General features: G+C 51.3%; 1 protein-coding gene and 1 long non-coding RNA gene across 9 annotated transcripts in view; one reads left to right on the top strand and one right to left on the bottom strand.

Annotated features, from left to right (window-relative positions):
- NUP214 (nucleoporin 214) overlaps window positions 1-19,905 on the top strand; it is a 94,409-nt gene extending 74,504 nt beyond the window's left edge. For 5 of the 8 annotated variants that reach the window (XM_047098203.1, XM_047098197.1, XM_047098202.1 and 2 more), the window contains 6 exons: window positions 4,726-4,879; window positions 11,357-11,509; window positions 16,140-16,311; window positions 18,248-18,387; window positions 19,234-19,258; window positions 19,784-19,905. In XM_047098203.1, the coding sequence (XP_046954159.1) occupies window positions 4,726-4,879; window positions 11,357-11,509; window positions 16,140-16,311; window positions 18,248-18,387; window positions 19,234-19,258; window positions 19,784-19,817 (678 nt within the window). In that variant the 3' untranslated portion in view covers window positions 19,818-19,905. Of the gene's footprint in view, window positions 1-4,725; window positions 4,880-11,356; window positions 11,510-16,139; window positions 16,312-18,247; window positions 18,388-18,778; window positions 18,892-19,233; window positions 19,259-19,783 lie in introns of those variants that run through there. The other 3 variants (XM_047098200.1, XM_047098198.1, XM_047098201.1) reach the window with 2 other exon arrangements.
- On the bottom strand, window positions 4,877-8,272 carry LOC124525659 (uncharacterized). Its single transcript, XR_006965542.1, has 3 exons — window positions 8,177-8,272; window positions 6,411-6,606; window positions 4,877-5,745 (listed from the first exon to the last, which is right to left on the bottom strand). It is a non-coding gene; the product is annotated as an uncharacterized LOC124525659 (long non-coding RNA).
- Window positions 19,906-22,657: the final 2,752 nt, after the last annotated feature.

Here is a 22,657-nt window from a genome sequence, read left to right as displayed (position 1 = left end):
AAGCTTTTCCAAATGCATTGAAAAACAGGGATCCAGAAATCAAAGAAACTGTGAACCCTGCACGGAATAAATGCGAGAAAGCCATACCAACACACATCATAGATCAGCTCCTGAGAACCAAATACAAAACGAAAAATTCAAAAGCAGCTAAAAAGACTCAGGACCTAGAGAGAAATAATGTATGGTTATGAGGAGATGTTAAACATGACAACCAGAGTAAAAAGGCAAAAAGATCTTTGCTACCTTGGAATAGATCAGCGGTTCTTAAATGGGATCACTTCTGCCCCTCACCCCTTTGGAGGAATGTCACAATTACAATGTCTGGAGACCTGTTTGGTCCTCACGAGTCGGGGATGCTGTCAGCATCTAGGGGTTAGAATCCAGGGATGCATTCTGTAACCCTCTAAAACAAAGAATTATCCAGCCCGAAATGTCAATAATGCCACTGCTAAGAAACCATTATTAGAGAAACAAAGATTTCATAGAACACAAAAAAGCACTAGCCATAAAGGAAGGAAATGTAAAAATTAGACTGCCATCAGAATTACAAAGTGATGCCCATCAAAAGAGTTTGTGATAAAATTAAAGGACAGGGCATACACTGGGGGGAAATATTTACAATACACGTAACAAACAAAGGGCTTCTGTCCAGAATATGTAAAGAAAGCAAAACACGTGGACAGATACTTTACAAAAGAGGGTACACGGATGGCCAATAAGCATGTGAAAACTTGACCACCATTGTTAGTCATCAGAGAAATGCGAATTGGAATCACAATATGACGCTGCTCTGTAGCTGCTAGAATTACTAAAATTTAAGGGCTAACAAAAAGAACGTGGAAAAGATCTAGAGCAAATAGATCTCTTAATGTATCACTGGTGGGAGTATAAAATGGTAATTTGGAAAACCGTTCGGCAATTTGTCAGTAAGTTAAATATACACTAATGTTATGGTTTAGCAATTCCGGTCCTAGGTATTTACCCAAAAGAGCTGAAAATATCAGTCCATAAAAAAGACTTAAGAATGCTTATACCAACGCATGCAGCAATGTGGATGAATCTCAAAAGGCATATGTGGTTTCTAGCCAGGTCAGTCAGGCAAGACAATGAGATCAAAGGTATCTAGACTGGAAAGGGAGAAGTAAAACTGTATCTGCAGATAACATGGTCAGGTATATATAGAAAATCCTAAGGAATCCACTAGAACACTATTAGAACTAACGAATGGGTGCACAGTTGGAGGATACAAGATCAATACAAAAACAAAAACCTATTTCTACACCTTTGCGATGAACCATCAGAAAATGGATGCAAGAAAATTCCATTTTCTGTAACATCAAAAAGAGTATATAATACTCAGGAATAAATTTAGCAAGTGCAAAACATTCTGAACACTGTAAAACATTGTTTAAGGAAATGCACAATCTAAATAAATGGACATCCAATGTTCATGGATTGGAAGATCACAGTTGATGGGTGTTTATTAAAATAGTTTAATTTCAGATAGTTTTAGTACTACAAAGAGAGTAAAGCAGGATGACGTGATAGTAATCAGGGAAAAGGATTTAGGTTGCATAGTCAGGAGATGCCTTTCTGAAGGAGTCTCTTCAATGTGTCTTGTCCCTTTTTACATTTGTTTCTTCGAATTAGGATCGGATCCAGTCCACACATTGGGACTGCATGATAGGTCCCCCGAGTGTCTCGATCTATAGGTGGTGACCCCTCCATGTCCTGCCTCCTTTCGTTGTTTCTCATCATTCGGTTGTTGAATGAAGCAGGTCAATTGTTCTGTAGAATTTCCTGTGGTCTGGTTGCTGACTGCATTCCCATGTTATAGCTCCCAAGTGAACTTGGTCCCCTGTCCTCTGTTACTTCCTGTGAAGTGGGGGTTGGGTCTGGAGGCTTCGGGAGATTGAGGTTTGATTTTTTTTCTTTTTGGTAACATTGCAAGGTTGGATCTGGTAGCTCCCTATTTAATGATACTAAGGAACTATTGCTAATATTTTAGGCATGATAGTGGTAATAGTTATAGTTTATGTTTATAGAGATTTATACTAGAAGAATCAATGGTTGAAACGATGTCTAGGATTTGCTTCATACTAATAAAAGGTGAGGGGAGTAAATGAGGTATAGATGAAACTCAGATGGAGCACCTGGGTGGTTCAGTTGGTTAAGCATCTGACTTTGGCTCAGGTCATGGTCTCGTGGTTCATGAGTTCAAGCCCCAAATGGGGCTTTGCAGTGTGGAGCCTGCTAGGGATTCTCTCTCTGTCCTTCCCTCATTGTGCGCGCGCACTCTCTCTCTCTCTCTCTCTCAAAATAAATAAGCTTAAGAAAAAAGACTCAGCTGGCTGTGAGTTCATTGAAACTGGATAAGTATAGGGTAGGAGCATTGTACTCTTCTACTTTTTTTTTTTAAGTTTACTTATTTTGAGAGAGAGAGAGAGAGAGAGAGAGGGAGAATCCTAAGCAGTCTCCGCACTGTCAGTGCAGAGTCCAATGCAGGGCTCGAACTCATGAACCATGAGATCATGACCTGAGCCAAAGTCAGACGCTTAACTGACTGAGCCACCCAGGCGGCCCCTTCTACTTCCTGTACACTTTTGAGATTTTCCATAATTTAAAGTTTTAAAAACTATTGTAACTTACTGCAATTAAAATGAATGGAACTCTCTCTAATAACCCATTTATAAGGATGCAGTAACTATCAATTCATAGCTACTTCTGCGATCCCCTTCTATTCATTTCTACAGATAGTCATTATTTCTCAAGTCATAGTTTTACAATGTAGGTTGAAGCATCCAAAATTGCCATCTTTGGGTACAGCAAAAATATCCACAGATTGGCAGTTCATTCAGCCTGATGCATGGAAGCCAGCTAAAAAGTCTGGTGTTTTCTACACGCTGCCTGCGTTCACTGCCATGTTCTTCCTTCCTCGCAAAGCCTGGCTACTAGGTATCAGAGCCTATGCTTTTGTGATTGGATTGGATTCCAGGTTTTCAAAAGCTATTACTCATCATTAAATGGTCGTAGTAAAACTCTTACTGTTGTTTCAAAGAGGTTTGGGGAGGGGGGAGAGAAGGAGAGACAAGCAGGTACAATGAGTACATCACCCTCCAGTAAAAATTAGCCTCTCACGTTCAAATACAAGAGACCACTGTAACTAGACCATGGAGGCGGGGGGCGGGGCGGGGATATGATACAAGATGATGTCAGAGGCGGACAGGGGCCGGATCATGTAGGGTCTCGTGGAATTTTTAAATAGGAGTTTAATGATCTGCCTGCCTCCGGAAAGTGTTACTCTAGATGCTGCGCGAACATGGGTTGTAGCGGAAACAGGACCCCGGCTAAATTGTGTAGTCCAGGGAACGAGTCAGGGTGAGGTGGTTCAGACCAGGGTGGTGGCTGTGCACCTGGGGGGGTGCCCTGGAGGTGTGACTTTTGTAGGGATTACGTAAGTACGTGTGAGGTATTTAGAAAAGTACCTAGTATATAGAACGTCCTCAGTCATTGGCCTGTTGTCATCATTGTGAAAATATTAAAAAGCAGCCGTTTTCTGAACATACAGTGATATTCCAGGCACGATTCTAAAGTGCATCACGTTTCTTAGCACACTTAATTCACTCGCCATTTTGTGGGTTGTTTTTTGTTGGGTTTTTTTTTTAATGTTTATTTATTTTGAGGTGTGCAAGAGTAGAGGACGTCGGGCGCGGGGAGGCGGGGGTGGAGAGAATCCCAAGCAGGCCCCGTGCTGTCAGCACAGAGCCCGACGCGGGGCTCAAACTCACGAATCATGAGATCATGACCCGAGCTGAAATGAAGAGTGGGTCGCCCAACCGACCGAGCCACCCAGGCGCCCCAACTCACTCTTTTGAGTTGGGTAGTTCATTATTCCCATTTCACAGAAGACGGACTTCAGCACCGCTCTGCCTGCCTTTGAAGGACACTCCTCTAAGGCTCCTGTGCAGTGACCCATTTCTAAAAGCCTCTGTCACAGCCAAGAAGACTTCACACTTAACTAATATTAATGGTCCTTCAAATCTAGCACTGGTCTTCCCTAAAGCACCAATTTCCAGACAGAAATAAAGCGTGTGGTTCCTGAGACAGCTTTGAGTCAGCACGCGCCCTAAGTTAGCAGCATCCTCTGAGCATAAGATTTGCAGACTTGGACAAAATTCAGCTATGGTCATCATTTCAACAATGGAGCTAATTTAAGCTTATTTCTGCAGGATGGGAAAGTCATTATGAAATAAAAGTGCCCAAATGGGGAGAAAAGACACTGTAAATCACTTCTCATCAGCTGCTGATGAGTTCAGCCAAATACTAGAGGAGTCAAAATGAGTGGTTTTTAAACTTTCTAGAAATGTTTTTAAACTTTCTCATTTAGGGGAACTCTTGAGGGGCTGGTTTTCCTGCCCCTGGCATCGTGTCAAGCAGAGATGCAGGCAGCAAGGCAGATAAACATTCAAAGTTCCCTCCTGCCATAAATCACGTTTTCAGAGAACTGTGGACACAGAATAGCTTGAGAACTTCTGACTCGTAGGAAGTCCCTGTCCAGGGTCCAGCTTCTTTTGTGGTTGTTAGAGCATCCGTCCCAGAACTAATGAGACTGCTCTTGATTTTTCCATTTGTCCCAGCTGTGAGCGCCTTCTTTCCGCGGATGTGGCCTGCCGTTGGATGATGACCTCTCATCCTATCTCGCTTCCTGCCCCTTTTGTTTTTCAGCAGCCCTCTTCCAGCGGGAGCGTGTTTGGGTCTGGAAACACTGGAAGAGGGGGAGGTTTCTTCAGTGGCCTTGGAGGGAAACCCAGCCTGGATGCGGCCAACAAAAACCCATTCAGCTCGGCCAGCGGGGGCTTTGGGTCTGCAGCCACTCCAAGTAAGTTGAGACCGCTTTCCCGGTCCCTTGGCCCCATAATGCCATCGTCGCCCCCGTGGTGGTATCAGAGCTTCGGTGCCAAGCGTAGAAAGGAAAGAGGGGGTCTGGAAGGCCTCTAGACGGACCAAAGCAGTGTGATCTGTCTTTATTTTGTTTTTTTATTTTTGGTCTTTTAATGAGATGTCCTACATAACCGTGAAAAGACATCAGAGCTGCAGGGTGAGGATCTGGGCCCTGAGCTCCTCACGCCTTCTCTCCCAAGGCCCAAATCACTGTTTCTTAGGGTTGAAATGACTTGAAGTGAATGCAGCCGGACGGGCATAAATGCAGCCGAGCAAGCTGGGTGTGCTCAGAGAAGGAGCATCTGGAGTTCCGTTGTGTAGTACTCGTCTTTGAGTTTGCTTTAAAATTCAGCTGCCGTAGAGAAACGTTATCCAGAACTTGGAGCCTTCGTTATTTCCCATCTCTTACATTTTCGTCTTATTTTCCACTGAAGCTGTATCTTCCTGCTGGCACTTTTTTCTCCAGCTAATTTTTCAAATTCTTGGTTGAGCCATCTATTCATGGGTGGAAATGAAAGAAATTTGGGTTTTTTTCATCTTTAAAAAAAAAAAATCCCACCGCCAGTGGAGGCTAAGAAGGGAACTCAGGACCTGTCGTCTTCATCCCTGCGTCCCTCATTTAGCACGCTACACACGAAGCATCTCTCGACCGCTGTGCTGTCCGAGATCTTCATGAATCGGAAGCTGATGTTCCACACACAGGACAGATATTTCCTTCGCGTTAAGGCTCATGCAGTTAAAAGTAAAATTCTCTATCCTGAGTCTCCAGATTCTCTGATTAGCTGTTTTGATGTCACTGTCCATCTGGTAATATATAAGGAAAGATTACAGTCAAGAGACACAGACCTCTTAACTTGTGAAATTATATAATCAGAAATCTTTGTTCTGTAGCTTTCAGTCTGCCAGGACGAATTTCAAATCCTAGAATGAAGCATTTTTAAAAATCGAGTCTAGCAGTTTTCAAAAACTGTTTGTGTCTGCGGGTGAACTTCTAAGCAGAATCCCGATGCGTGAAACAGATGGAAACAGGTCTGCTTGGAAGCAGGGGTCAAGAACCAGAGACACGCCTGGGTGGTTTCCCCGTCTTCTCCCCAGCCCTCAACTGCAGGGCTCCATAGCATGTACTTTGAAAACAGGATCCTTGTACAGCACTGTCTCCATTTTCCAATGAGGAAACAAGCCCCAGATAGTTAGGTGATTTTTTTTTTTTGATTTTTTTTTTTAAGTCACAAAGCCAGAAAGCGGCAGGTCTAGAACTCTGCCAGACCACACCGAGCATACAAAACAGCATCTGACACAGAAGAGGCACTTGATTAACGTGCTACTTACAAATGTGGGTTTCGCCCACAGGTAGGTTACCGTCTGCGATGCTGCGCTACTAACCCGTTCTGTTGAGACTTAGGTGTGCCATATCCTTGTAAAAACCCCTTTCCTCCTGGCTGATGCATTTCTTATGCCGTGGCTCTTACCTGTCCTGCAGTCGGCTCGGGAGAGCCAGCTTCTTGCATGCTCCCCAGTTCTGCACGCAGTGACCTCGTGCTGGGTAGCCCAGACACAGCCTTCGTGCGAGTTTTTCACATCATGGAAACTGGACCACACCGCAAGCCAGTGCTGCCTCCTCTACCCCAGTCTGTCGTTCGCTGGCACACCGTCGTTCCCGATTCTCTGATTCGGGTTTAAAATGAAACCAGAAACTTCAGAAGATGGTACCAGATTCTTGATCTCAGACACACCCGCTCGTCTTCCTGTTCCCAAGCATTGGTTTTTGTAAACCGGCAGTTTACTTTCGTGTGGCGGAGCGGTTTCAGTGAACTTGAAAGGGGACGGGAAAGGCTTAACATGATTCTGTTTTTAAGACTGCATGTATGATTCGATAGCGAAAGGGACCGCAGCCTCTGTAGCCCAGAAGGAGAAGAACAGTGGAGAGGGAGGAGCTAAAAGTCATCTGGGGACGGGCATTGCCCTCACCACAGAACTAAGGATGCTTTCTGCAAACCACTGGGGACAGCGTCTTTCTCTCGGGTGACTGTGCACCATTTGGCGCTTCTGAGTGCAACGTCTTTCCCGGGCTGTATAGACGGACTCTCCGGGTTCCCTTCCTGCCTCTCATACAGTCCCTCTTCTGCTGCTGCTTCTCTCTGTCCTTGCACCCGTGTCCCTGTTGTCATCTGGGTTATCACACTAGTGTCCAGATTCCCCTCCCTGCTTCCAGCCTCCTCCCCTGGCATCTGGACATCCACACCAAGCTGAGTGTTTTAAACTCCGCTTTTCTTTTGCCACTGACCCTACACAGAACCCCTGGCAGCTTCCCACTGACTTGCCAGCTCCTCGACACTCTTCTGTCCCCCCAACATGTTCCCTCTGCCTCGGCCAGTTGCCCTGCTGGCTGTCATTCATACACACCCCCCCCCCTCAGCTCTCCCCGCGTCAACACCAGGGCTCACCTCCCTCCTCTCCACCCGCCGAGCCCGCCCTTCCTTTTGGGGTGACTGTAAGCCTGTGCCTCTGTGCGGCCTGGCCTGGAGGCCACAGGGGTCCACCGTGATCTCTCTCTCGAATCCCACCGTCCCTGTGTTCCTTTCCTTCACGTGACATCGAGCAGAAGGAAACGGACTTTTAGGGACCGCGTTCCGTGTGCCAGCTGCTCAGAGTGGTTGGACCAGGCACTTCTCACAACAGTACTTTCAGATGTGCCTGCCCCCGTTTCGCCAGTCAAGAAATAGGTTCCCAGAAGGGGTGTGGACTTGACAGAGGTGGCAGCCGTTAAGTGGAGCGGCCGGGCTCTCGTCCGACTGTGTTTCCAGAGCCCTGATCCGCCATGTTGCCTCCTGGATCTCCCTGGCCTTGCAGCCGGGACACGGGTCCTCCTGGGTGCCTCCTGTCTGACAGCCCTCGGGCTCCTTCCCTGTAGCATCGAACTTGCTCCCCTGCAGACAGTTATCTGAACACAGATCGAGCGACTAGCAGTTTCCCTTGTGACATTTAGGCCCCAGGCCGCCTGCTCCCGAAGCTGCCCTCTTTACGTCCGAGAAGTAATCAGACGTCTGCCATGACTGGGAAAGACAAGCCGGGAACACTGTTGCTCGGAGTTGGCCTGCTCTTTATCCAGAAGCTCCCACCTTGCAAGGGTTTCTGCTCTCTGTCTTCCCCGGAGACTCTACTAGAGATACACTGTTTACTCCCGGGGTCGCTAAAAATTCAGCACCACTGTGAATTGTTACCTATAAGGACCTACCGCCTCCTCGAGTCTTGTCCGACGGACACTGGTTAGAACCTTTCTCAGCACATTCTTTCTATTCGGAGGCCTGAAAGACATATTTGTGTGAGGATAAAGAAGCCATTTGATGAGAATCTTTTGGGCCCACAAGCCTCCCTTTACAAACGTTCTTTAAGAAAATGTCTTGGAAAGTGGGGCGCCTGCGTGGCTTAGCTAAGCATCCAGCTTCGGCTCAGGTCGTGATCTCGTGGTTCATGGGTTCAAGCCCCACACCGGGCTTTGCACTGACAGTCCAGAGCCTGGAGCCTGCTTCAGATTCTGTGTCTCCCTCTCTCTGCCTCTCCCCTGCTTGTACTCTATCTCTCTCTCTAAAAATGAACATTAAGGAAGGAAGGAGAGGGGAGGGGAGGAGGAGAGGAAAGGAAAGAGGGAGGAAGGAAGGAAGGAAGAAAAGAAGGAAGAAACTGTCTTGGAAAAGTATCCTGGACAAGAGCTACTTGAGAACCTCCTTCTCTGATAAATTATATCAGGCATAACTTCGGTTGGACCCTGACGTTGAATTATGCAAGTGTTTTCCCTAAATGAAAGACCCAAGAGGATCCGTGTCATGCCAGCAGGAGGAAGCCCAGAGCAGATGCCAGTTGTCCCTGTACTTGCCACCTCCCAAGAGTCCCCAGACAGCTCTGCGAAGACAGGCTTCCCCACGGGCTGCTGTTTAAAGAGGCGTCTCTTTAAACGACAACATACTGTCCCAACAACCAAGCTCCCCTCTCACTCACCACATGTCAAGAGCCGGAGGCTGCGTTATTTCGGAGGCACTAGGAGAGGACAGAGAGAGAAGCTGTCGAGCACAGATAGAAGGAGAGAAGCAGACCTCACTGGACGCCACCTGGCTTCAAGCAGCCTAGATCCTGGAATGTTTCACCGGGCGGAGCTCCCTTAGAGACCGCCGAGGGAAACTGTTACAACTTGAGTGTTTTAACTCTCACGACCTTGACAAAATGGAAAGGATTCCATTTTCTGCCACTGATCTGCTCTGCGTCTTAGTATATTGAACATGTTATATTGAACATGAGTGGGCTGTAGCGGGAGGAAGAATTAAATGGAGGGGAAGTTCTATTTTCTGAGGACCGCCCATCAGCTCTTCCAGTCTTCACAGCAGCCGTGTGGACCCCCTCACTGTCCCCACTGTATCTCCAAGGAAACGGGGACCCGGGAAGCTGAAGTCCTTGCCCACAGCTACTAGGCATTCTGAGCCAGGGCTGGCTGCAGAACTCCTGTGTATTCCGCCGTGACGCCCGAAAGCGTCTTGCAGGCAGAGGAATCTCCGGGAGGTGACGGGATGCAGACACCCGGAAACTTCTCGGTGTTCTCGGGCTTCAGGAATTTAAGTCTCCCAGCACCATCCCGGGAAAATCATTTCAGCTCCGTAGTGCCGATTTCTCCAAGAGGAGAGCCAGCCCCGGATCTTGCACTTGAATTGATTTGCTGTTTGGAATTTTTGCCTCGTCAGTACTACCAAAGTCGGAAGGTTGCAGTCCTCTCTGTTCGTGAGATGCCAAGTAAAAGGAGTGGCCGAGAAGCCCGTCGTTCGTCTCCAGTGTCGAGTGTACTGCCACTGAAAATAAAATGTGGCCTCTAAGCTAACTCGGAGCATTGAAGAGGGCATTTTGTAGCCTCCCCCTGTGAACCCCTCTAGAAAAGGGGGACAGATAGTCTTGTGGCACCGCGTGCAAGGGCGATGAGAAAGAGTTTGTTAACCACTCCCGCCGTCCGTGCCTGGCACACTCCTAGCCGAGCTCTCCAACGGCCAGCAGGAGTTTTCCAGAGCGGGGACCACGTGGTGGCCTGGGGCTCTGTGTACTGCTGCCTAGAAATCTGAGGTGGTCGTGTCCCCGAGATAAGGCTCTCCACTTCCCGGATTGTCGATCAGGAGCATTGCAGCTGCAAATATTAGCGGTCGCAGGGGGATCCTGAGACTGACAGGTTAGTGGTGGGTCACCTCTTCGAACAAGTTGACTTCGAGAACGAGTTACTCCCCTCTTCTCGCCGTCACCTTCCCCGTGAGCACGTGAACGGCTCCGGGGAAGCCCAGTCTCGTGCAGACGTTTGTACTTCTCACTTGGTGATGTGGTGTGAGCTCTCCGTTCCCCACCCGGGGCACCGGTGCAGCGCCCTGCCTACTCCTCTGCCTTTGGGCCTCCACCCGATTTCAGGACAGCTTCTCCCTGCCTTCTTGTGGGTGCAGACTTCTTTTAATAAAACACCCATCCACACACAGTGGGGAAGTGCGAATTGTCTCTCCCCTCTCCCAAAAAAAGGTTAAGGAAAAATTCCTGATAGAAAACAGCGTGCTGTTTGGGTTACCCAAGTGTTTCTGCATGCAGGATTTTGGCTCCGTCCCTATTAATGGTCAAATGTACGTTTCTCGTAACAGACACAAACACCCCTCACCTGTCTTAGTTTTTAGGAGTTCGTTTCCTCTATTCCTCTCATTCCTGGCACGGATTCAGCGTGTGTAGAGGGAGTCACCCACTAGATAAGCATCTGAGAGGTCAAGGGCTTCGTTGAACCGCTTAGGAAAAGGCAGTCAGGCTGGAAGTCTTCAGTTCCTCGGAACATCCCCAGCTCCCGGAACATCCCCAGCTCCCGTCAGGTCGGAGCTGGGAACACCGTGGTTTGTCTCGTCTCACCTGCCATTCCCTGAGCAGATCGGCAACAGCAAACACGCCCAACCCGACTGTAAAAGCAGACAGCCGGAAGCCGTTACGCTTGGTTTGGATCGGCCCCGACTCTGTTTTCTCTCGCTTGACAAAATGCGAGGTTTTCGTGTGAGGCGGGGAGTGAAAGCGAGCCCTGTCCTTCAGAAGAAGACAGTCTTGCAGGAAGCCGGTGGGTGGACCTGATTACCTGGGGGAGCACAGGTGCGCTTCCGCAGAAGCCTCGTCCCCCGGGGCCCGTGCAGCTCCCCGTACCGTGTGCCTTTGGAATCCGGAACCTGGGCTCCCAGAGGCTAACCGCTGGTCATCGAGACACGTGCACATCAGAGAGGGTGTCTACCACGGCTCAGCTCCCTCGAATCCCAGACTCCTCGCTCGCTTCCCCTCAAACACCTCGCTGCAGTGTCTTTTCTGCTCTAAGTAGATAAGGACCCTTCTCTCCCTCTGATCGCTCTCAACATGTTCTTCCTTTCTTCAGATACCTCTAATCTATTCGGAAACAGCGGGGCCAAGACATTTGGTGGATTTGCCAGCTCGTCGTTTGGAGAGCAGAAACCTGCCGGCACTTTCAGCTCTGGAGGAGGAAGTGTGGCATCCCAAGGCTTCGGGTTCTCGACTCCAAATAAAACAGGTACTCTGATAGTTGTTAGCTGTGGTTCTTTTTAAATGTATGTTTACATACACATAGACACCCGGAAGGAGATCTCTCTAGGGTGGCTCTCAGGGGAGCAGGACTGGAGTGTGGATTCTCCCCAATTCATCTTTACATTTACAGACCATCTACTGTGCTCCTAACACTGTTCTAGGTCTCCCGAGACCTGTTGAAAGCACAGAATGCATGTAGTGGAACCCTTAAGAGGACTCCATGTATTCTTAGGGCAGAAAGCATTGTAAATATCTAGCAAGCGCAGAACAACCAAAGTGAGGGAACATATAAGGGAGCGATAACTAAAATATAAACCAGAAAGCACCGAGTCACAGACCTGCTTGTGTCCCATTAGCAGTCCTGGGCAAGACAGATGATCGGCCTAGTTTGGGGGGATTTTTAAACATTTTTTTTTTTTTAACATTTATTTATTTTTGAGAGACCAAGAGAGACAGCATGAGCTGGGGAGGGGCAGAGAGAGAGGGAGAGACACAGAATCCAAAGCATTCAGGCTCTGAGCTATCTGCACAGAGCCTGCCGCAGAGCTCGAACCCACGAACTCATGACCTGAGCTGAAGGCAGACGCTTAGCCGACTGAGCCGCCCATACACCCCGATCTGGCTATTTTTTATGTCTATTTCATTTGTCCTCTTTCCCAAATCACTGTTTGTTTGTTTTTTTGCTTTTGAGCATGACGTACATTAATCTATCTACATGACGTGTACAATACCCATTTACTGCAAGTGTACAGAGCAGTTACTCCTCACAGGTGAAACACCCCGGTGGAATCAAGAATTAAGAGCATCACCGGCACTGCTACTTACCCCAGCATTGCTTCTAAAATCTCCACGGGGGACTGGGCGACTTTCTGTAATCATATACTACGTTTATAATTTAAAAGTTTTAAAGGGCAGCATATGTTTAGATAAAAAAAGAAAACACATACTTCATTTCCGTCCGCCGCCTCTCTGTCCTCTATCTATCTCAAATCTACAGAGGGTCTGCATTCCTGCCTCTATTACATGGAAAACCATGTGAAAAGATCCCTCCCCCCCGCCCCCACGAAAGATCAGAGGCAGAGTGGGGGAAGATGTTTGTGGAGAAAGGAGCTCTTTAAAGCAGACCCCAAGGGTGAACGGCCAGGATGCTTCTCCCTCGTGTACGGGAGCCTTTGAAATCATGTGCATTCTGAGGAAGGGCCCTGCCGAGGACCGGATGCATGGGTGGCTCTAACTTAGGACTGTCCCACGTTAGTGCCTGGAGTCCCACGTTTTAGAACCTAAATTGCTATGGTTTTCATACACTGTGCTCCTTTACTCGGATCTGTGACTTGGATGGGTTAGTCTTCGGTTGCCAGATTTTTGATACTCTTCCTAGAATTTAAAATGCCCCGGACATGATCGCAGCTCCGTTTTGCCCCCACCCTTCCTCACAGTGAACGATATAAAAGTGAGACGGCTACAAAGCTCTGGGTCCTAGTTAACAAAGTAAACATTTGACTAAGAAACGATAGTTCACTGGAGCGCGCCTGGGTGGCTTGGTTGGTGAAGTAGCTGACTCGATCTCAGCTCCGGTCTTGATGTCAGGATCGTGAGTTCAAGCCCCGCACTGGGCTCCACACTGGGTGTGGAGCTTGCTTAAAAAACAAAAGAAAAAAGAAATTTTAGTTCATTAGTCAGTGATGCTTAATTTATTTTTTTTTAATGTTTATTTATTTTTGAGACAGAGAGAGACAGAACATGAGCGGGAGAGGGGCAGAGAGAGGGAGACACAGGCTCCAGGCTCTGAGCCATCAGCACAGAGCCCAATGCGGGGCTTGAACTCGTCAACCCGCGATCATGACCTGAGCCGAAGTCGGACGCTCAACCGACTGAGCCACCCAGGCGCCCCGCTTAATTTATTTTTTTTAAGGAAGCAGATAATGTTTTCTTCAAGTCACATGTTTTTCTTCTATGTTGTTCGTTATCCTGGGGCCAGGATTGACTTTGAGAATGTCAGGCTTTTATTTTTTTAAGTTGTAGAGAAAGTATATTCTCCTGCCTTTCGGAATATTTTTCCTGTTTGATTGTTTGCCCCATGAAACCCTCCGACTGAGGATTCCCGGCAGAGAAAGCTGCCTTTTAAGTACAGGGGGCGTGAATGAACTGGTAGGCACAGAGGTGACAGCGAGGGTGGAGGAAGACCGTGTCCCTTGTGCCTCTCGCACTTTGGCTGTCACTGCAGGACTCAGGGCAGTTTTCAGGGGGCTCCTGCTGTAGAAGGGGGTGCCCTGGGGTCCCGAGCACAAGGAAGGCTGCTTTAAGTAAAGGAGTCAGCCTTCCTGCCCAGGCAAAAGCAGATGCCTACGACGTCATGATTGGTGTTTTGCTTTAAGACAGACTTTAGATATGGACGGTTTCAGCGGGTCTTTGAAAGATCCAGAAGCGTCCATCCTCCCTCAGTACGGTTCCCTTAGGAAATAATAGTGCTGGAGAGGATTTGCAGGGGGGACCGAGGTGGGCAGGATGCTGTGCCCAGACCACCGTGCTCCCCCCACCCCCTGTTGCCGCGGTCGCCGTGGAGGGAGGCGGAGGGACACAGGCGGTTCGATGGCGGGCGCCCTCTTGAGTCACTCAACCATTGCTCACCGCCAGGCTGGCTGAACATAGGCAAATAGCTGTTTGTCATTTGTGCCTCAGTAGTCTCTGAGCCTGTTTCCTTCGCCTGCGAGGTAGGGACCCCAGGTTTACTGAGAGGATTGAGGCAAAGTATTGGGCAGCACCTGGGACCGTAGCTGGCACGTGGAGGGCCCTCAGTAAGTCAGGTATTGGATTATCACTGATTATTAGCAAATTTGTTTCCTTTACTGTGACCCAGGTTTGTTGTTTCAGGGCTGTGTGTGTGTGTGTGGTATATGTGATGGGGGGGTGGATGTGGTGTGTGTGGGTGTGTGTGGGTGTGTGTGTGTAATCTCCTTCCCCCCCAACCCCCATCCGGTTTACTTTCTGTATCATTGTGACTTCTCATTTTTCACTCGCCTTCCACCCAGAAGTCTGAATAATACTGCGTACAGGGCACTAGATACAGCCCCGTGTGTCTAGGAAGAAAGTGTAACGAGATCTGTGATCGGTCTTAAATAATTCAACGGCAGGGGTTTTTTAGCACTTTTTTTTTTTTTTCCAGTCTCTCGTGTTTGTAACCCAACAGTCTCCATTATCGTGGCTTGGAATTTCACTCGAGGTTTTAAAATCTAGAATGTTAACCCAAACGGGAGCCTGAGCAAAAAGTATCCTCACTGCCAATGGTAAATAAATGCAGGATTGCGTCACCAGATAACAAACAACAAAAGAATTCTGCTAATAGCTCTTCCTGCCCAGAATTTGATCTTTCCCGATTCAGGTAGCAGAAGCTTGTGGTGTGGTTATGCTTATACAAGAAGGCCCGAGCCGTCCCTCTGACGGCAGGACTCGCATCCCAAAATGCGTGCCAGCAGTGTCCCCGGGGCCCCTTTACCTGCGCCGACGCTGTTCTCCTTCCCCTTAGCGTGTCGCTCCTTAGGCCAGTGCTCGTTTTAAGACACTCCTCGCTAGAACACATTGCTTGTACCAGTTTATTCCATTCTGTTCAACAGACACTCCCTGGGGGTCTCTGCTCATAGCCTAACATGAGGTAAGCGGTATCTTGGGGTTGGGGAACCCCCTCAGGGGAAGGGTGTACCATCTTCCCGCCCGGTGGGCGTCCCCACCAGTCCGAGGAGGCCGCCTCGCAGCCTGATTTCTGTGCGATGACGGCCTGCGTGCGTGCCGCCCCCGGGACCGTGTCCACGTGAGTGGCAGGGGGAGCCAGGCCCTGGGGGCTCTTCTCGGGGCCCGTTGATGGTCTTGCCACATTTATCCAGCGGCCCTCCCCCCACCAGGGGAAGTTCGGTGTGCTTTTTTATTGAGGGGTAGCTCCCGACTACAGAGAGAAAGCGGTTTTTAAGGAATTTTTCTGTGGGGAGAGACGTGAGAGCCATAAGGCTTTAAATAAATAAAAAGCCCCTGGCCGAGCCCCAGTGCCGTGCGCCTCTCCATGTCTCCTGTAACCCAGTTTGTAGATTCTTCCCGGGAGCAGACTGAGCCTATGGCTTCATAACATGGGTTTTCATGATGCTGGCAGCCTAGCCTGTGTCGTGACAGTAATCGCATCTGTCAACTTTGACGGCCGGGCAGGGATTGGAGTTTTCAAGAATGCCTCTTCAGTGAGGAGTCTCAGAACAGCGCCGTGAGGCTGGGAAGGGGTCAGAAACGCGCCAGGTTGGTTCCTGGTGACGATCTGACTCCACGAGACTTGGCACTGACGGGTCCGGCTTGCCCGTGGGAAGGGCCGAGGGTCTCCCAGGCGAACATGAGGTCTGCTGGGCTCTGAGAGTTCCAGGAGCTCCCCTGGCCGACCCGCCCCCTCTGCGAGCAATGGAGGGGGTGGCTCGGTATTTAGGAAGGCTGTTGCCCCCAGTTACAGTTTTTGGTATTTGAACTTCTAACGCATTTCCCCCTTTTTCCTTCCTCCTTCGATTTGATTTCTCACCGCTCATTGTCTTCTCTTCTGTCTCCTTTCTTTTTCCCCGTTTCTGTTTGTTTGCCTCTGTTTTGCTCAGGTGGCTTCGGTGCTGCTCCAGTGTTTGGCAGCCCTCCTACTTTTGGGGGATCCCCTGGGTTTGGAGGGGTGCCAGCATTCGGTTCAGCCCCAGCCTTTACAAGCCCTCTGGGCTCGACGGGAGGCAAAGTGTTCGGAGAGGGTACTGCGGCCGCCAGCGCAGGAGGATTCGGGTAAGCCCCCCGGGGAGGGACCCCGGGACTCCTGTTTGGGAAAGTCCGTTCTCCTGACTGAGCTGAAGCCCCCTCCCTCGAAGTCGGCACATGAGTCAGACCAGAGCTCCTGTTCCTTTCTGGGGAGGCCCATTTCTTCCCGGCCAGTCTGTCCAGTACGCGGGTGGACGGGAGCTGTGTCGCCGTCCCCTGGAAACGTGGAGTGCTGGTCGGCAGACCCCTGTTCTCCTGGTGGGACCGAAGGATGATTAAAGAAAGGAAAACGGTCCCGTCCTGGCCACGTTCTAGCCAGGATTGCCCCTGTGTGGCGACTTCTGTCAGGGAATCCAAAATGAATAGTTTCTGCCACGTTCTTTCCTCTTGGGATTGTTGTCGTCTACCCGTTGTCCTTAGGCAAACCACTCCTGTGTCCCTGGCTCCTCTCCAGACCCGCAGAGTGGGTACTCGGTTCACAGTCCCGTGGGCCAGCTTCCATACGGGGCACTGACTGCACATTTCAGTGTCTCGGTGACTGCTCGGCTTTCAAAGCTGCTCTTACGCCCTGTGCACATCCTCCCTTGAAAACGCCATGTTAGGGATTTGCTTTGAAGGGCCCTAGAAATTCAACCTGGTCGCCAAAACCCCAAGAAGAAAATAAATAGCTTTCACTGCACCACAAAGTCCCAATAAATGTATGTAGCGATGACGGCGAAGTGACTCGTTCAGGAGACGTGTTATGTCTGAAATCACCGTCTGGTAGACCTGGCCCTGGCCCTGGCCGCGGAACTCAGGATACGTAAGGCTATAGACTTGGGGAGGGCTTGGGGCTTTGTTTGGGGGAATTGTCAGGGTACTTGGGATGAATCTTGGTGAAGGGATAGCGTCTTTATCTTGAAAGTAAAGCGAAGTATGTTCTTATTCATACCCTTTCCCCCCCCCCTCCACGAAAGATCCTAGTGCAGAAACACTGGCCACTTTCAAGAACATGAGCGAGTTGACGTATTGCCTCCTAAATTTCACGTAGAGAGTACAAGTTCTTTTAAGTTTCCCCCAGGAAACCCCAAGAATTAAAGTTAAGAAAAGCTTTTAAAGGAGCATTGGGACCAACTTAAACCAGTATTCTTGGTGGGTTCCGATGGACACTGATGTCTCCAGTGACCGCTCCGCACAGAGTGCTGTGGAGTTGGAGGGTTTGGGGTTGACTGGGAATCTTGAGGTTTTATTTACTTATTTGAAACCTGCTATTTTCTTTACCAGTAGAAAAGTATCGTATTCTGCCTTGCAGGGGGCGGGGGGGGGGGGCGGTTGGTTCACCCACATAAATCCTGACTGGCTGGTTGATTCCATTTTGTCAAAGAGGGCTGACAAGTACCAGCTCTGGCATGAGATGTCCCAGGTCCCTGGTCTGCCCCTGGTGGGCATCTGAGGAGCTTCCACTGTTCGTGGGAGGCCTAGAGCTGGGGTAGGAATAGAGCAGGAACAGGCGGGACCCCCGCAAGAGTCCGCTCACAGGAGACCCTCACCTCATCGTGGAAAGTCCGTGATGGAAAGATCCAGAGAGGAGCTGAAGACAAATAGCTGGGTGAAGGGGCTTGCCGATGAATGAGAAATGTCTAAGTGATGGGGTGAAGCCCAAGAATTACCAGGGATAGGAGAGCAAAAACTGTAGTGCTGGTTAATTTCCAGATGACCCACAACTTCCAGACGGTGAATAAAAGCTAACACACTGGACCGGTTGCACTTGGGATTGTGCCCCCGGCCTCTTCCTTCCCGAAGCTGGAGGTGTGCCCTGGGCCCTGGCCTGTTCTTTCTGAGAGGCCACTGGTCGAAACCAAGCACGTCCCCTCGATTCGTGTGTGCCGTGCAGCCCGAGACCTACCGGGGTGGCCGAGGCTTGTGGGCGGCGGGTGCCGGCGTGGCCACGCTAACCACAGTCTGGTCTCTCCCTGGAACCCAGGTTTGGGAGCAGCAGCAGCACCACGTCTTTCGGCACGCTGGCAAGTCAAAACGCTCCGACTTTCGGATCGCTGTCCCAACAGACTTCTGGATTTGGGACCCAGAGCAGGGGATTCTCTAGCTTTGGATCAGGTGGAGGAGGTAGGCGGCCAGACGTCGTTCCCTCGCCGTTTCCCTGTCCTTTCCTTAGGAAATGCCTCCCCCTGCCCCTCCCCCTGCCCCTCCCCTCGCCCCGCACCCCTAACAACACGAGTGGTTTTTACCTGGCTGTTCAGTTTCGTATTCTGCGGGGCCGAAATTACTTCAAAGACAAAATGGTCTTTTAAGGCTATAATTACATTTGTAACATTGTGCCATTTCTTACCAAAGAAAGAAAAGATGGGTGGGCTTGATTTTCTCTCAAGATTTGAGAACCCAAAATAATAACCGTCTTACTAGACCTTGGTTTAAAAAATCCCAGCCGGCAAACTCAAAAAATAAGGCGTAGAGACTTCGCGAAACGTCTCTGATTTGTTAACCCTTGCCTCTTCAGATAGCAGACCACGTGTGTGATGCTTTTACCCATGCCACACTCCTGCACTCCCGCACCTTGGAGAGGCAGTGGCACTCGTTTATAAACGAAGACAAAAACTCCAAGGGGCCTATTTACCCAAAGGGCCAGAGAGTGAGCCGCAGGGCCAGGCCTAGACCTAAGTGTCTTTGCTGCTCTGGCCTCACCGAGAAGCGGCAAGTGATGGGAGAAGAAAAACGTAGTTTCCTAATGAAAGGGGTCCGTGTGGCCCCAGGGCAGCTGAGCGGGAGGCGCCGTGCCAGGGACCCGCTGCCCACTGTTGGCGTGGGGGAGGGAAGAACCCAGAAGCGCCCGTCACCTTGGTCGTGGCCTGCAGGTGGGGGTCGGCGGGGCTCCCTGCGGGAGGGAGGAGCCCACCTCCACCTCTCAGGTATGTGTGTGCTCACTTTGCTCCACCCTTCTTCCATCTTTTTCAGGATTCAGCTTTGGATCGTCTAGCTCGTGAGTATCCATCTCATCCCCAGCCGTTAGATAGGGAGAGGGGAGCGTGTGGTATGTGAGAGTATGGGACTCCTAACCTTTGCTCTGTTGGTACATGTTTATCTGCTTTTCCTGTTTCCTGTTGTATAAGCCTGTCCTGGAGGCATGGGGGTTCAGCGGCAGGTTTTGGGTTTCGTGGACCTGCTAATCGCGGTAGGAAAGTGGCAGAAGGTGCCGGGCCTGGCCTCCCCGAGGGCCACGCGTAAGAGCAGAGTGTGCCTTCCGAGGAGCAAGGCCCGGGTGGCGGGACCCGGGAGATGCTGTTCCTCAGTTCCCCGTTAGCGTCTCAGAAGCCTCATGCTGCCCGCGGGCCTCCAGGCCCATCACCAGGTCTCATGTTTTGATCCTCGCTCTGTGCTTCCGTGTGGAATCGCTGCCACTAGAAGTTCAGAGCCCTGACTCTGACCACAGGTGGTTGGTTGCATGAGCCCGAAGCCCTTCTCAGAGCAGCAGCTTATACGCCTCTCTCCCGGCGCTTCCTTGCAGGTCTGTCCAGGGCTTCGGTGGCTGGAGAAGCTGAGTGGGTGTCCTTGTTCCTTCCTGGGACCAACTGCATCCTGGGCTCCTCGTCACCGAGCAACACTGGAGCAGTCCTTTAACGTGGACATTCTCCCTGCAGCACGCCCAGAAACAGCAGAAACCAAAACTCCAGAGACGCTTGACCGCTTGTCTGTTTTGCTGTCGATTTCGTGTCGGTTGTCGCGTCCCCCTTCCTGGCCCCCCTCTATTAAACTCTTTGGACTGTTTCCGTGCGGAATATATGTGGGCTTTGTCAGGTCACAGCCTTGGAGAGAGGTGTCCTCATTGCTGTGGCTCTGAGAAACCTTCGCGGCCTTCCGCCAGCCCGCAGTGTGTGTGTGTCTTCGAGGATGGCGGCCGAAGTTGCCAGCGCAGGAGGTCGATGCAGGAAGAGGGTAGGCGGGAGCTTCCCCCAGCTGCCCCCGGTCCCCTCGGGCCCGGGCCCTGGCGTAGGGAAGAGGTTGAGCGCCGGCCGGCCACATTTTTGAGGCCGTGACTCGGTGTCTCCTTCTCGTGCTCTCGCTGCTGTTGGGTATCAGGACCCTCCAGGCCCGGCTTTGTGATTGGGTGGAGGGAAAGAAACTCGCTCACGCAGGCATCCGCTGAGTTTGGGAAGAGACGGTAGCACCTTCGGTCAAAGTACAGGTCGCCGTGAGGCGCGCGCGGAAGCTAGGCCGGCGGGTGCTGACGACGGGCCTGCCTGCCGCCCCTGGATCGGCCCCGTCCGCGCAGCTTCGCGATTTGGCCCTGGGTGCTGTGTGGCCCACCGCCGATTTCTTCTGCTCTGCAGAGGACTGATCGAGAAGACAGCCTTTATCTCCGGTGACGGTGACATTGGGCACCACGCCCGGCCCGCCGTCTGTTAGCGGCAGCGCAGATAACCGTCGGGCAGGCCTGGGCTTGCAGAGACACCGCTGCTGCCTGGCGGCACGGCCAAGAGTTGGCCTCGATGGTCCGGGGCCTCCGGCTCCGGTCCTGTCAGAGCGCGGGCGGTGCTGTCGCTTTCGGGTCTGGGCACGTTTTACTTCTCAGGCCCATGATGTCCTAGGCAGTTGCTGACAGACCAGGACTGCCCCACATCCGGAGCCGGCGTGAGGATTTGTCCTCTTTCAGGCCAGAATGCAACCGTGCGTTGGCTCGGGTTCAGGGCAGGCGAAGGTCAGGAAGGGTCGTTTAGAGTTTTACATTTTGGAAAGTTCTGTTTTAAAATGTTTTAATAAAAGGTCTCCGTGTGATTTAACCTGTCACGTGACAGCCAGTGTGGTCTTGCCGGTTCTGTTGGCTTGACGGGCGGGTGGACGTCGGTGCAGTGCCCCGCGCCACGGCCGGCCCGCCTGGGGGTTCCGCGTGAAGCACAGCTTCTGGAGCCCCTGCCCTGCAGACTGGGACTTGGACTCGGGAGGCCTGGAATTGGGCCTGGAGGCCCTGAGGCGATGAGCACAGGCTCCTCAGAAGAGGAGTCCCATCATGCAACAGCACTGCCAGGTTTCCGGAACCCCAAACCGGAACTGGATCCACGGTGTCCCTCGGTGACTTTCCCTTGCTCCCTGCGCGGCCTGGGAGAAAAGAGTAGGGGCCTGTCTGGGCCTCCCATTAATCAGGGCACCTGTCTGTCTCCAAGGGCTTGGACTTGAGTCGTTTAACACGTACCCTTTTTGGTCCTTGGGGAACTGAAGAGCCGGTCTCCCCCTGCTCTTCCGTGAGGCGCCCTCAGCTGTGGAGCAGGGGACAGCCCCCACGACCTCCACACAGCCGGACCCCGGGGTTTGATCCCCCCACCTGTGCTCTCCCTAATTTGCACACAGGGGCAGTCGGAGGCGACAGGAACTCAAATTTCCTGGGAGAAGCTCACAGCAGAGGGCCTCACTTTAAAGGGGGCAAGGTGACGAGAGCTGACTTCTGCCTCGCCGGGTCGTCCTGCTGACTGGCATCCACACCGAGCCAGCCTCCTGCCCTCTTGTTCCCCGCCCCCGAGGCTCTTTTTTATAAATAGAAGCTGGTTCGGCCTAAACCCTTGACCTCAAATTCTCTGCGTTAATCCTCCATTGAGGTGGTGGCATGTGACATCTCTCCATAAGGCCATATCAGCTGTGCCCGACCCGATAACGCCCCCGCCCCTCGCTGCCGGTGCTCCGGCCCCTCTGCGTTCCCTCGTCGGGGTCGTCCCAGCACCGCCCGCGTGCATCCGCCGAAACCCATGCTTCCAGGGGCGTGAGCCTTTCCCGAAGAGGGAGCCGGAGTAGGAGTGTGGGGACCAGGTCCCACAAGGGGAAGGGACCGCAAGGGCTGCTTGGGCCCAGGAGGAGGTCCCCCGCTCTTGTCCCGCAGCCAGCCGCAGCGGGTACATGGGCAGCCTCGCTGGATCCGTTTGTATTTCTGCCGGCGCGACCCAGGAGAGGCAGGAAGGCAAAGGGGAAGACGGTTTAATCAGCGAGGTTGTGTTTTGCTTGGCTTTTCCAGACACCAGCGCCATATATTCGCAATTGGTGCTTCCCATGGCAACGTGGTGACAGAGGCCACAAATTGGGTTTCTCAGGGACAGAGGAACCCAAAAAGGGCGGGGGGGGGGGGGGGGCGTGCGTGCAAATTCCCTCGTGTGTTGATGTGGCCGTGAAGCCTTCTGGTACCTGAGGCAGCGGTGCCCTCGGTGCTTTCGGCGTGAGCCTCCTGGTGCTTACCCTCAGTTTTGCTCTCCGTTGCTGCTAACCGCAGAGAAGTTTCTCAGTCAGGTCTTTGCACTGCAGAGGGGGTGTCGACTCTGTAGGTTGACCTGATCCTAACTCTCAGGAGCTCTGTCACCAGAGGTGGATGGAGATTGGAATGAAGGTTTTGCAAGGGGTC

The sequence above is a fragment of the Lynx rufus genome, unplaced genomic scaffold, assembly GCF_022079265.1.
Source record: "Lynx rufus isolate CCGP_SWC_20201006 ecotype Redwood Valley unplaced genomic scaffold, mLynRuf1.p SCAF_44, whole genome shotgun sequence".
NCBI lineage: Eukaryota > Metazoa > Chordata > Mammalia > Carnivora > Felidae > Lynx > Lynx rufus.
Note: the sequence above shows the minus strand (reverse complement) of the source record. Positions and strands in the feature narration are given on the sequence as shown.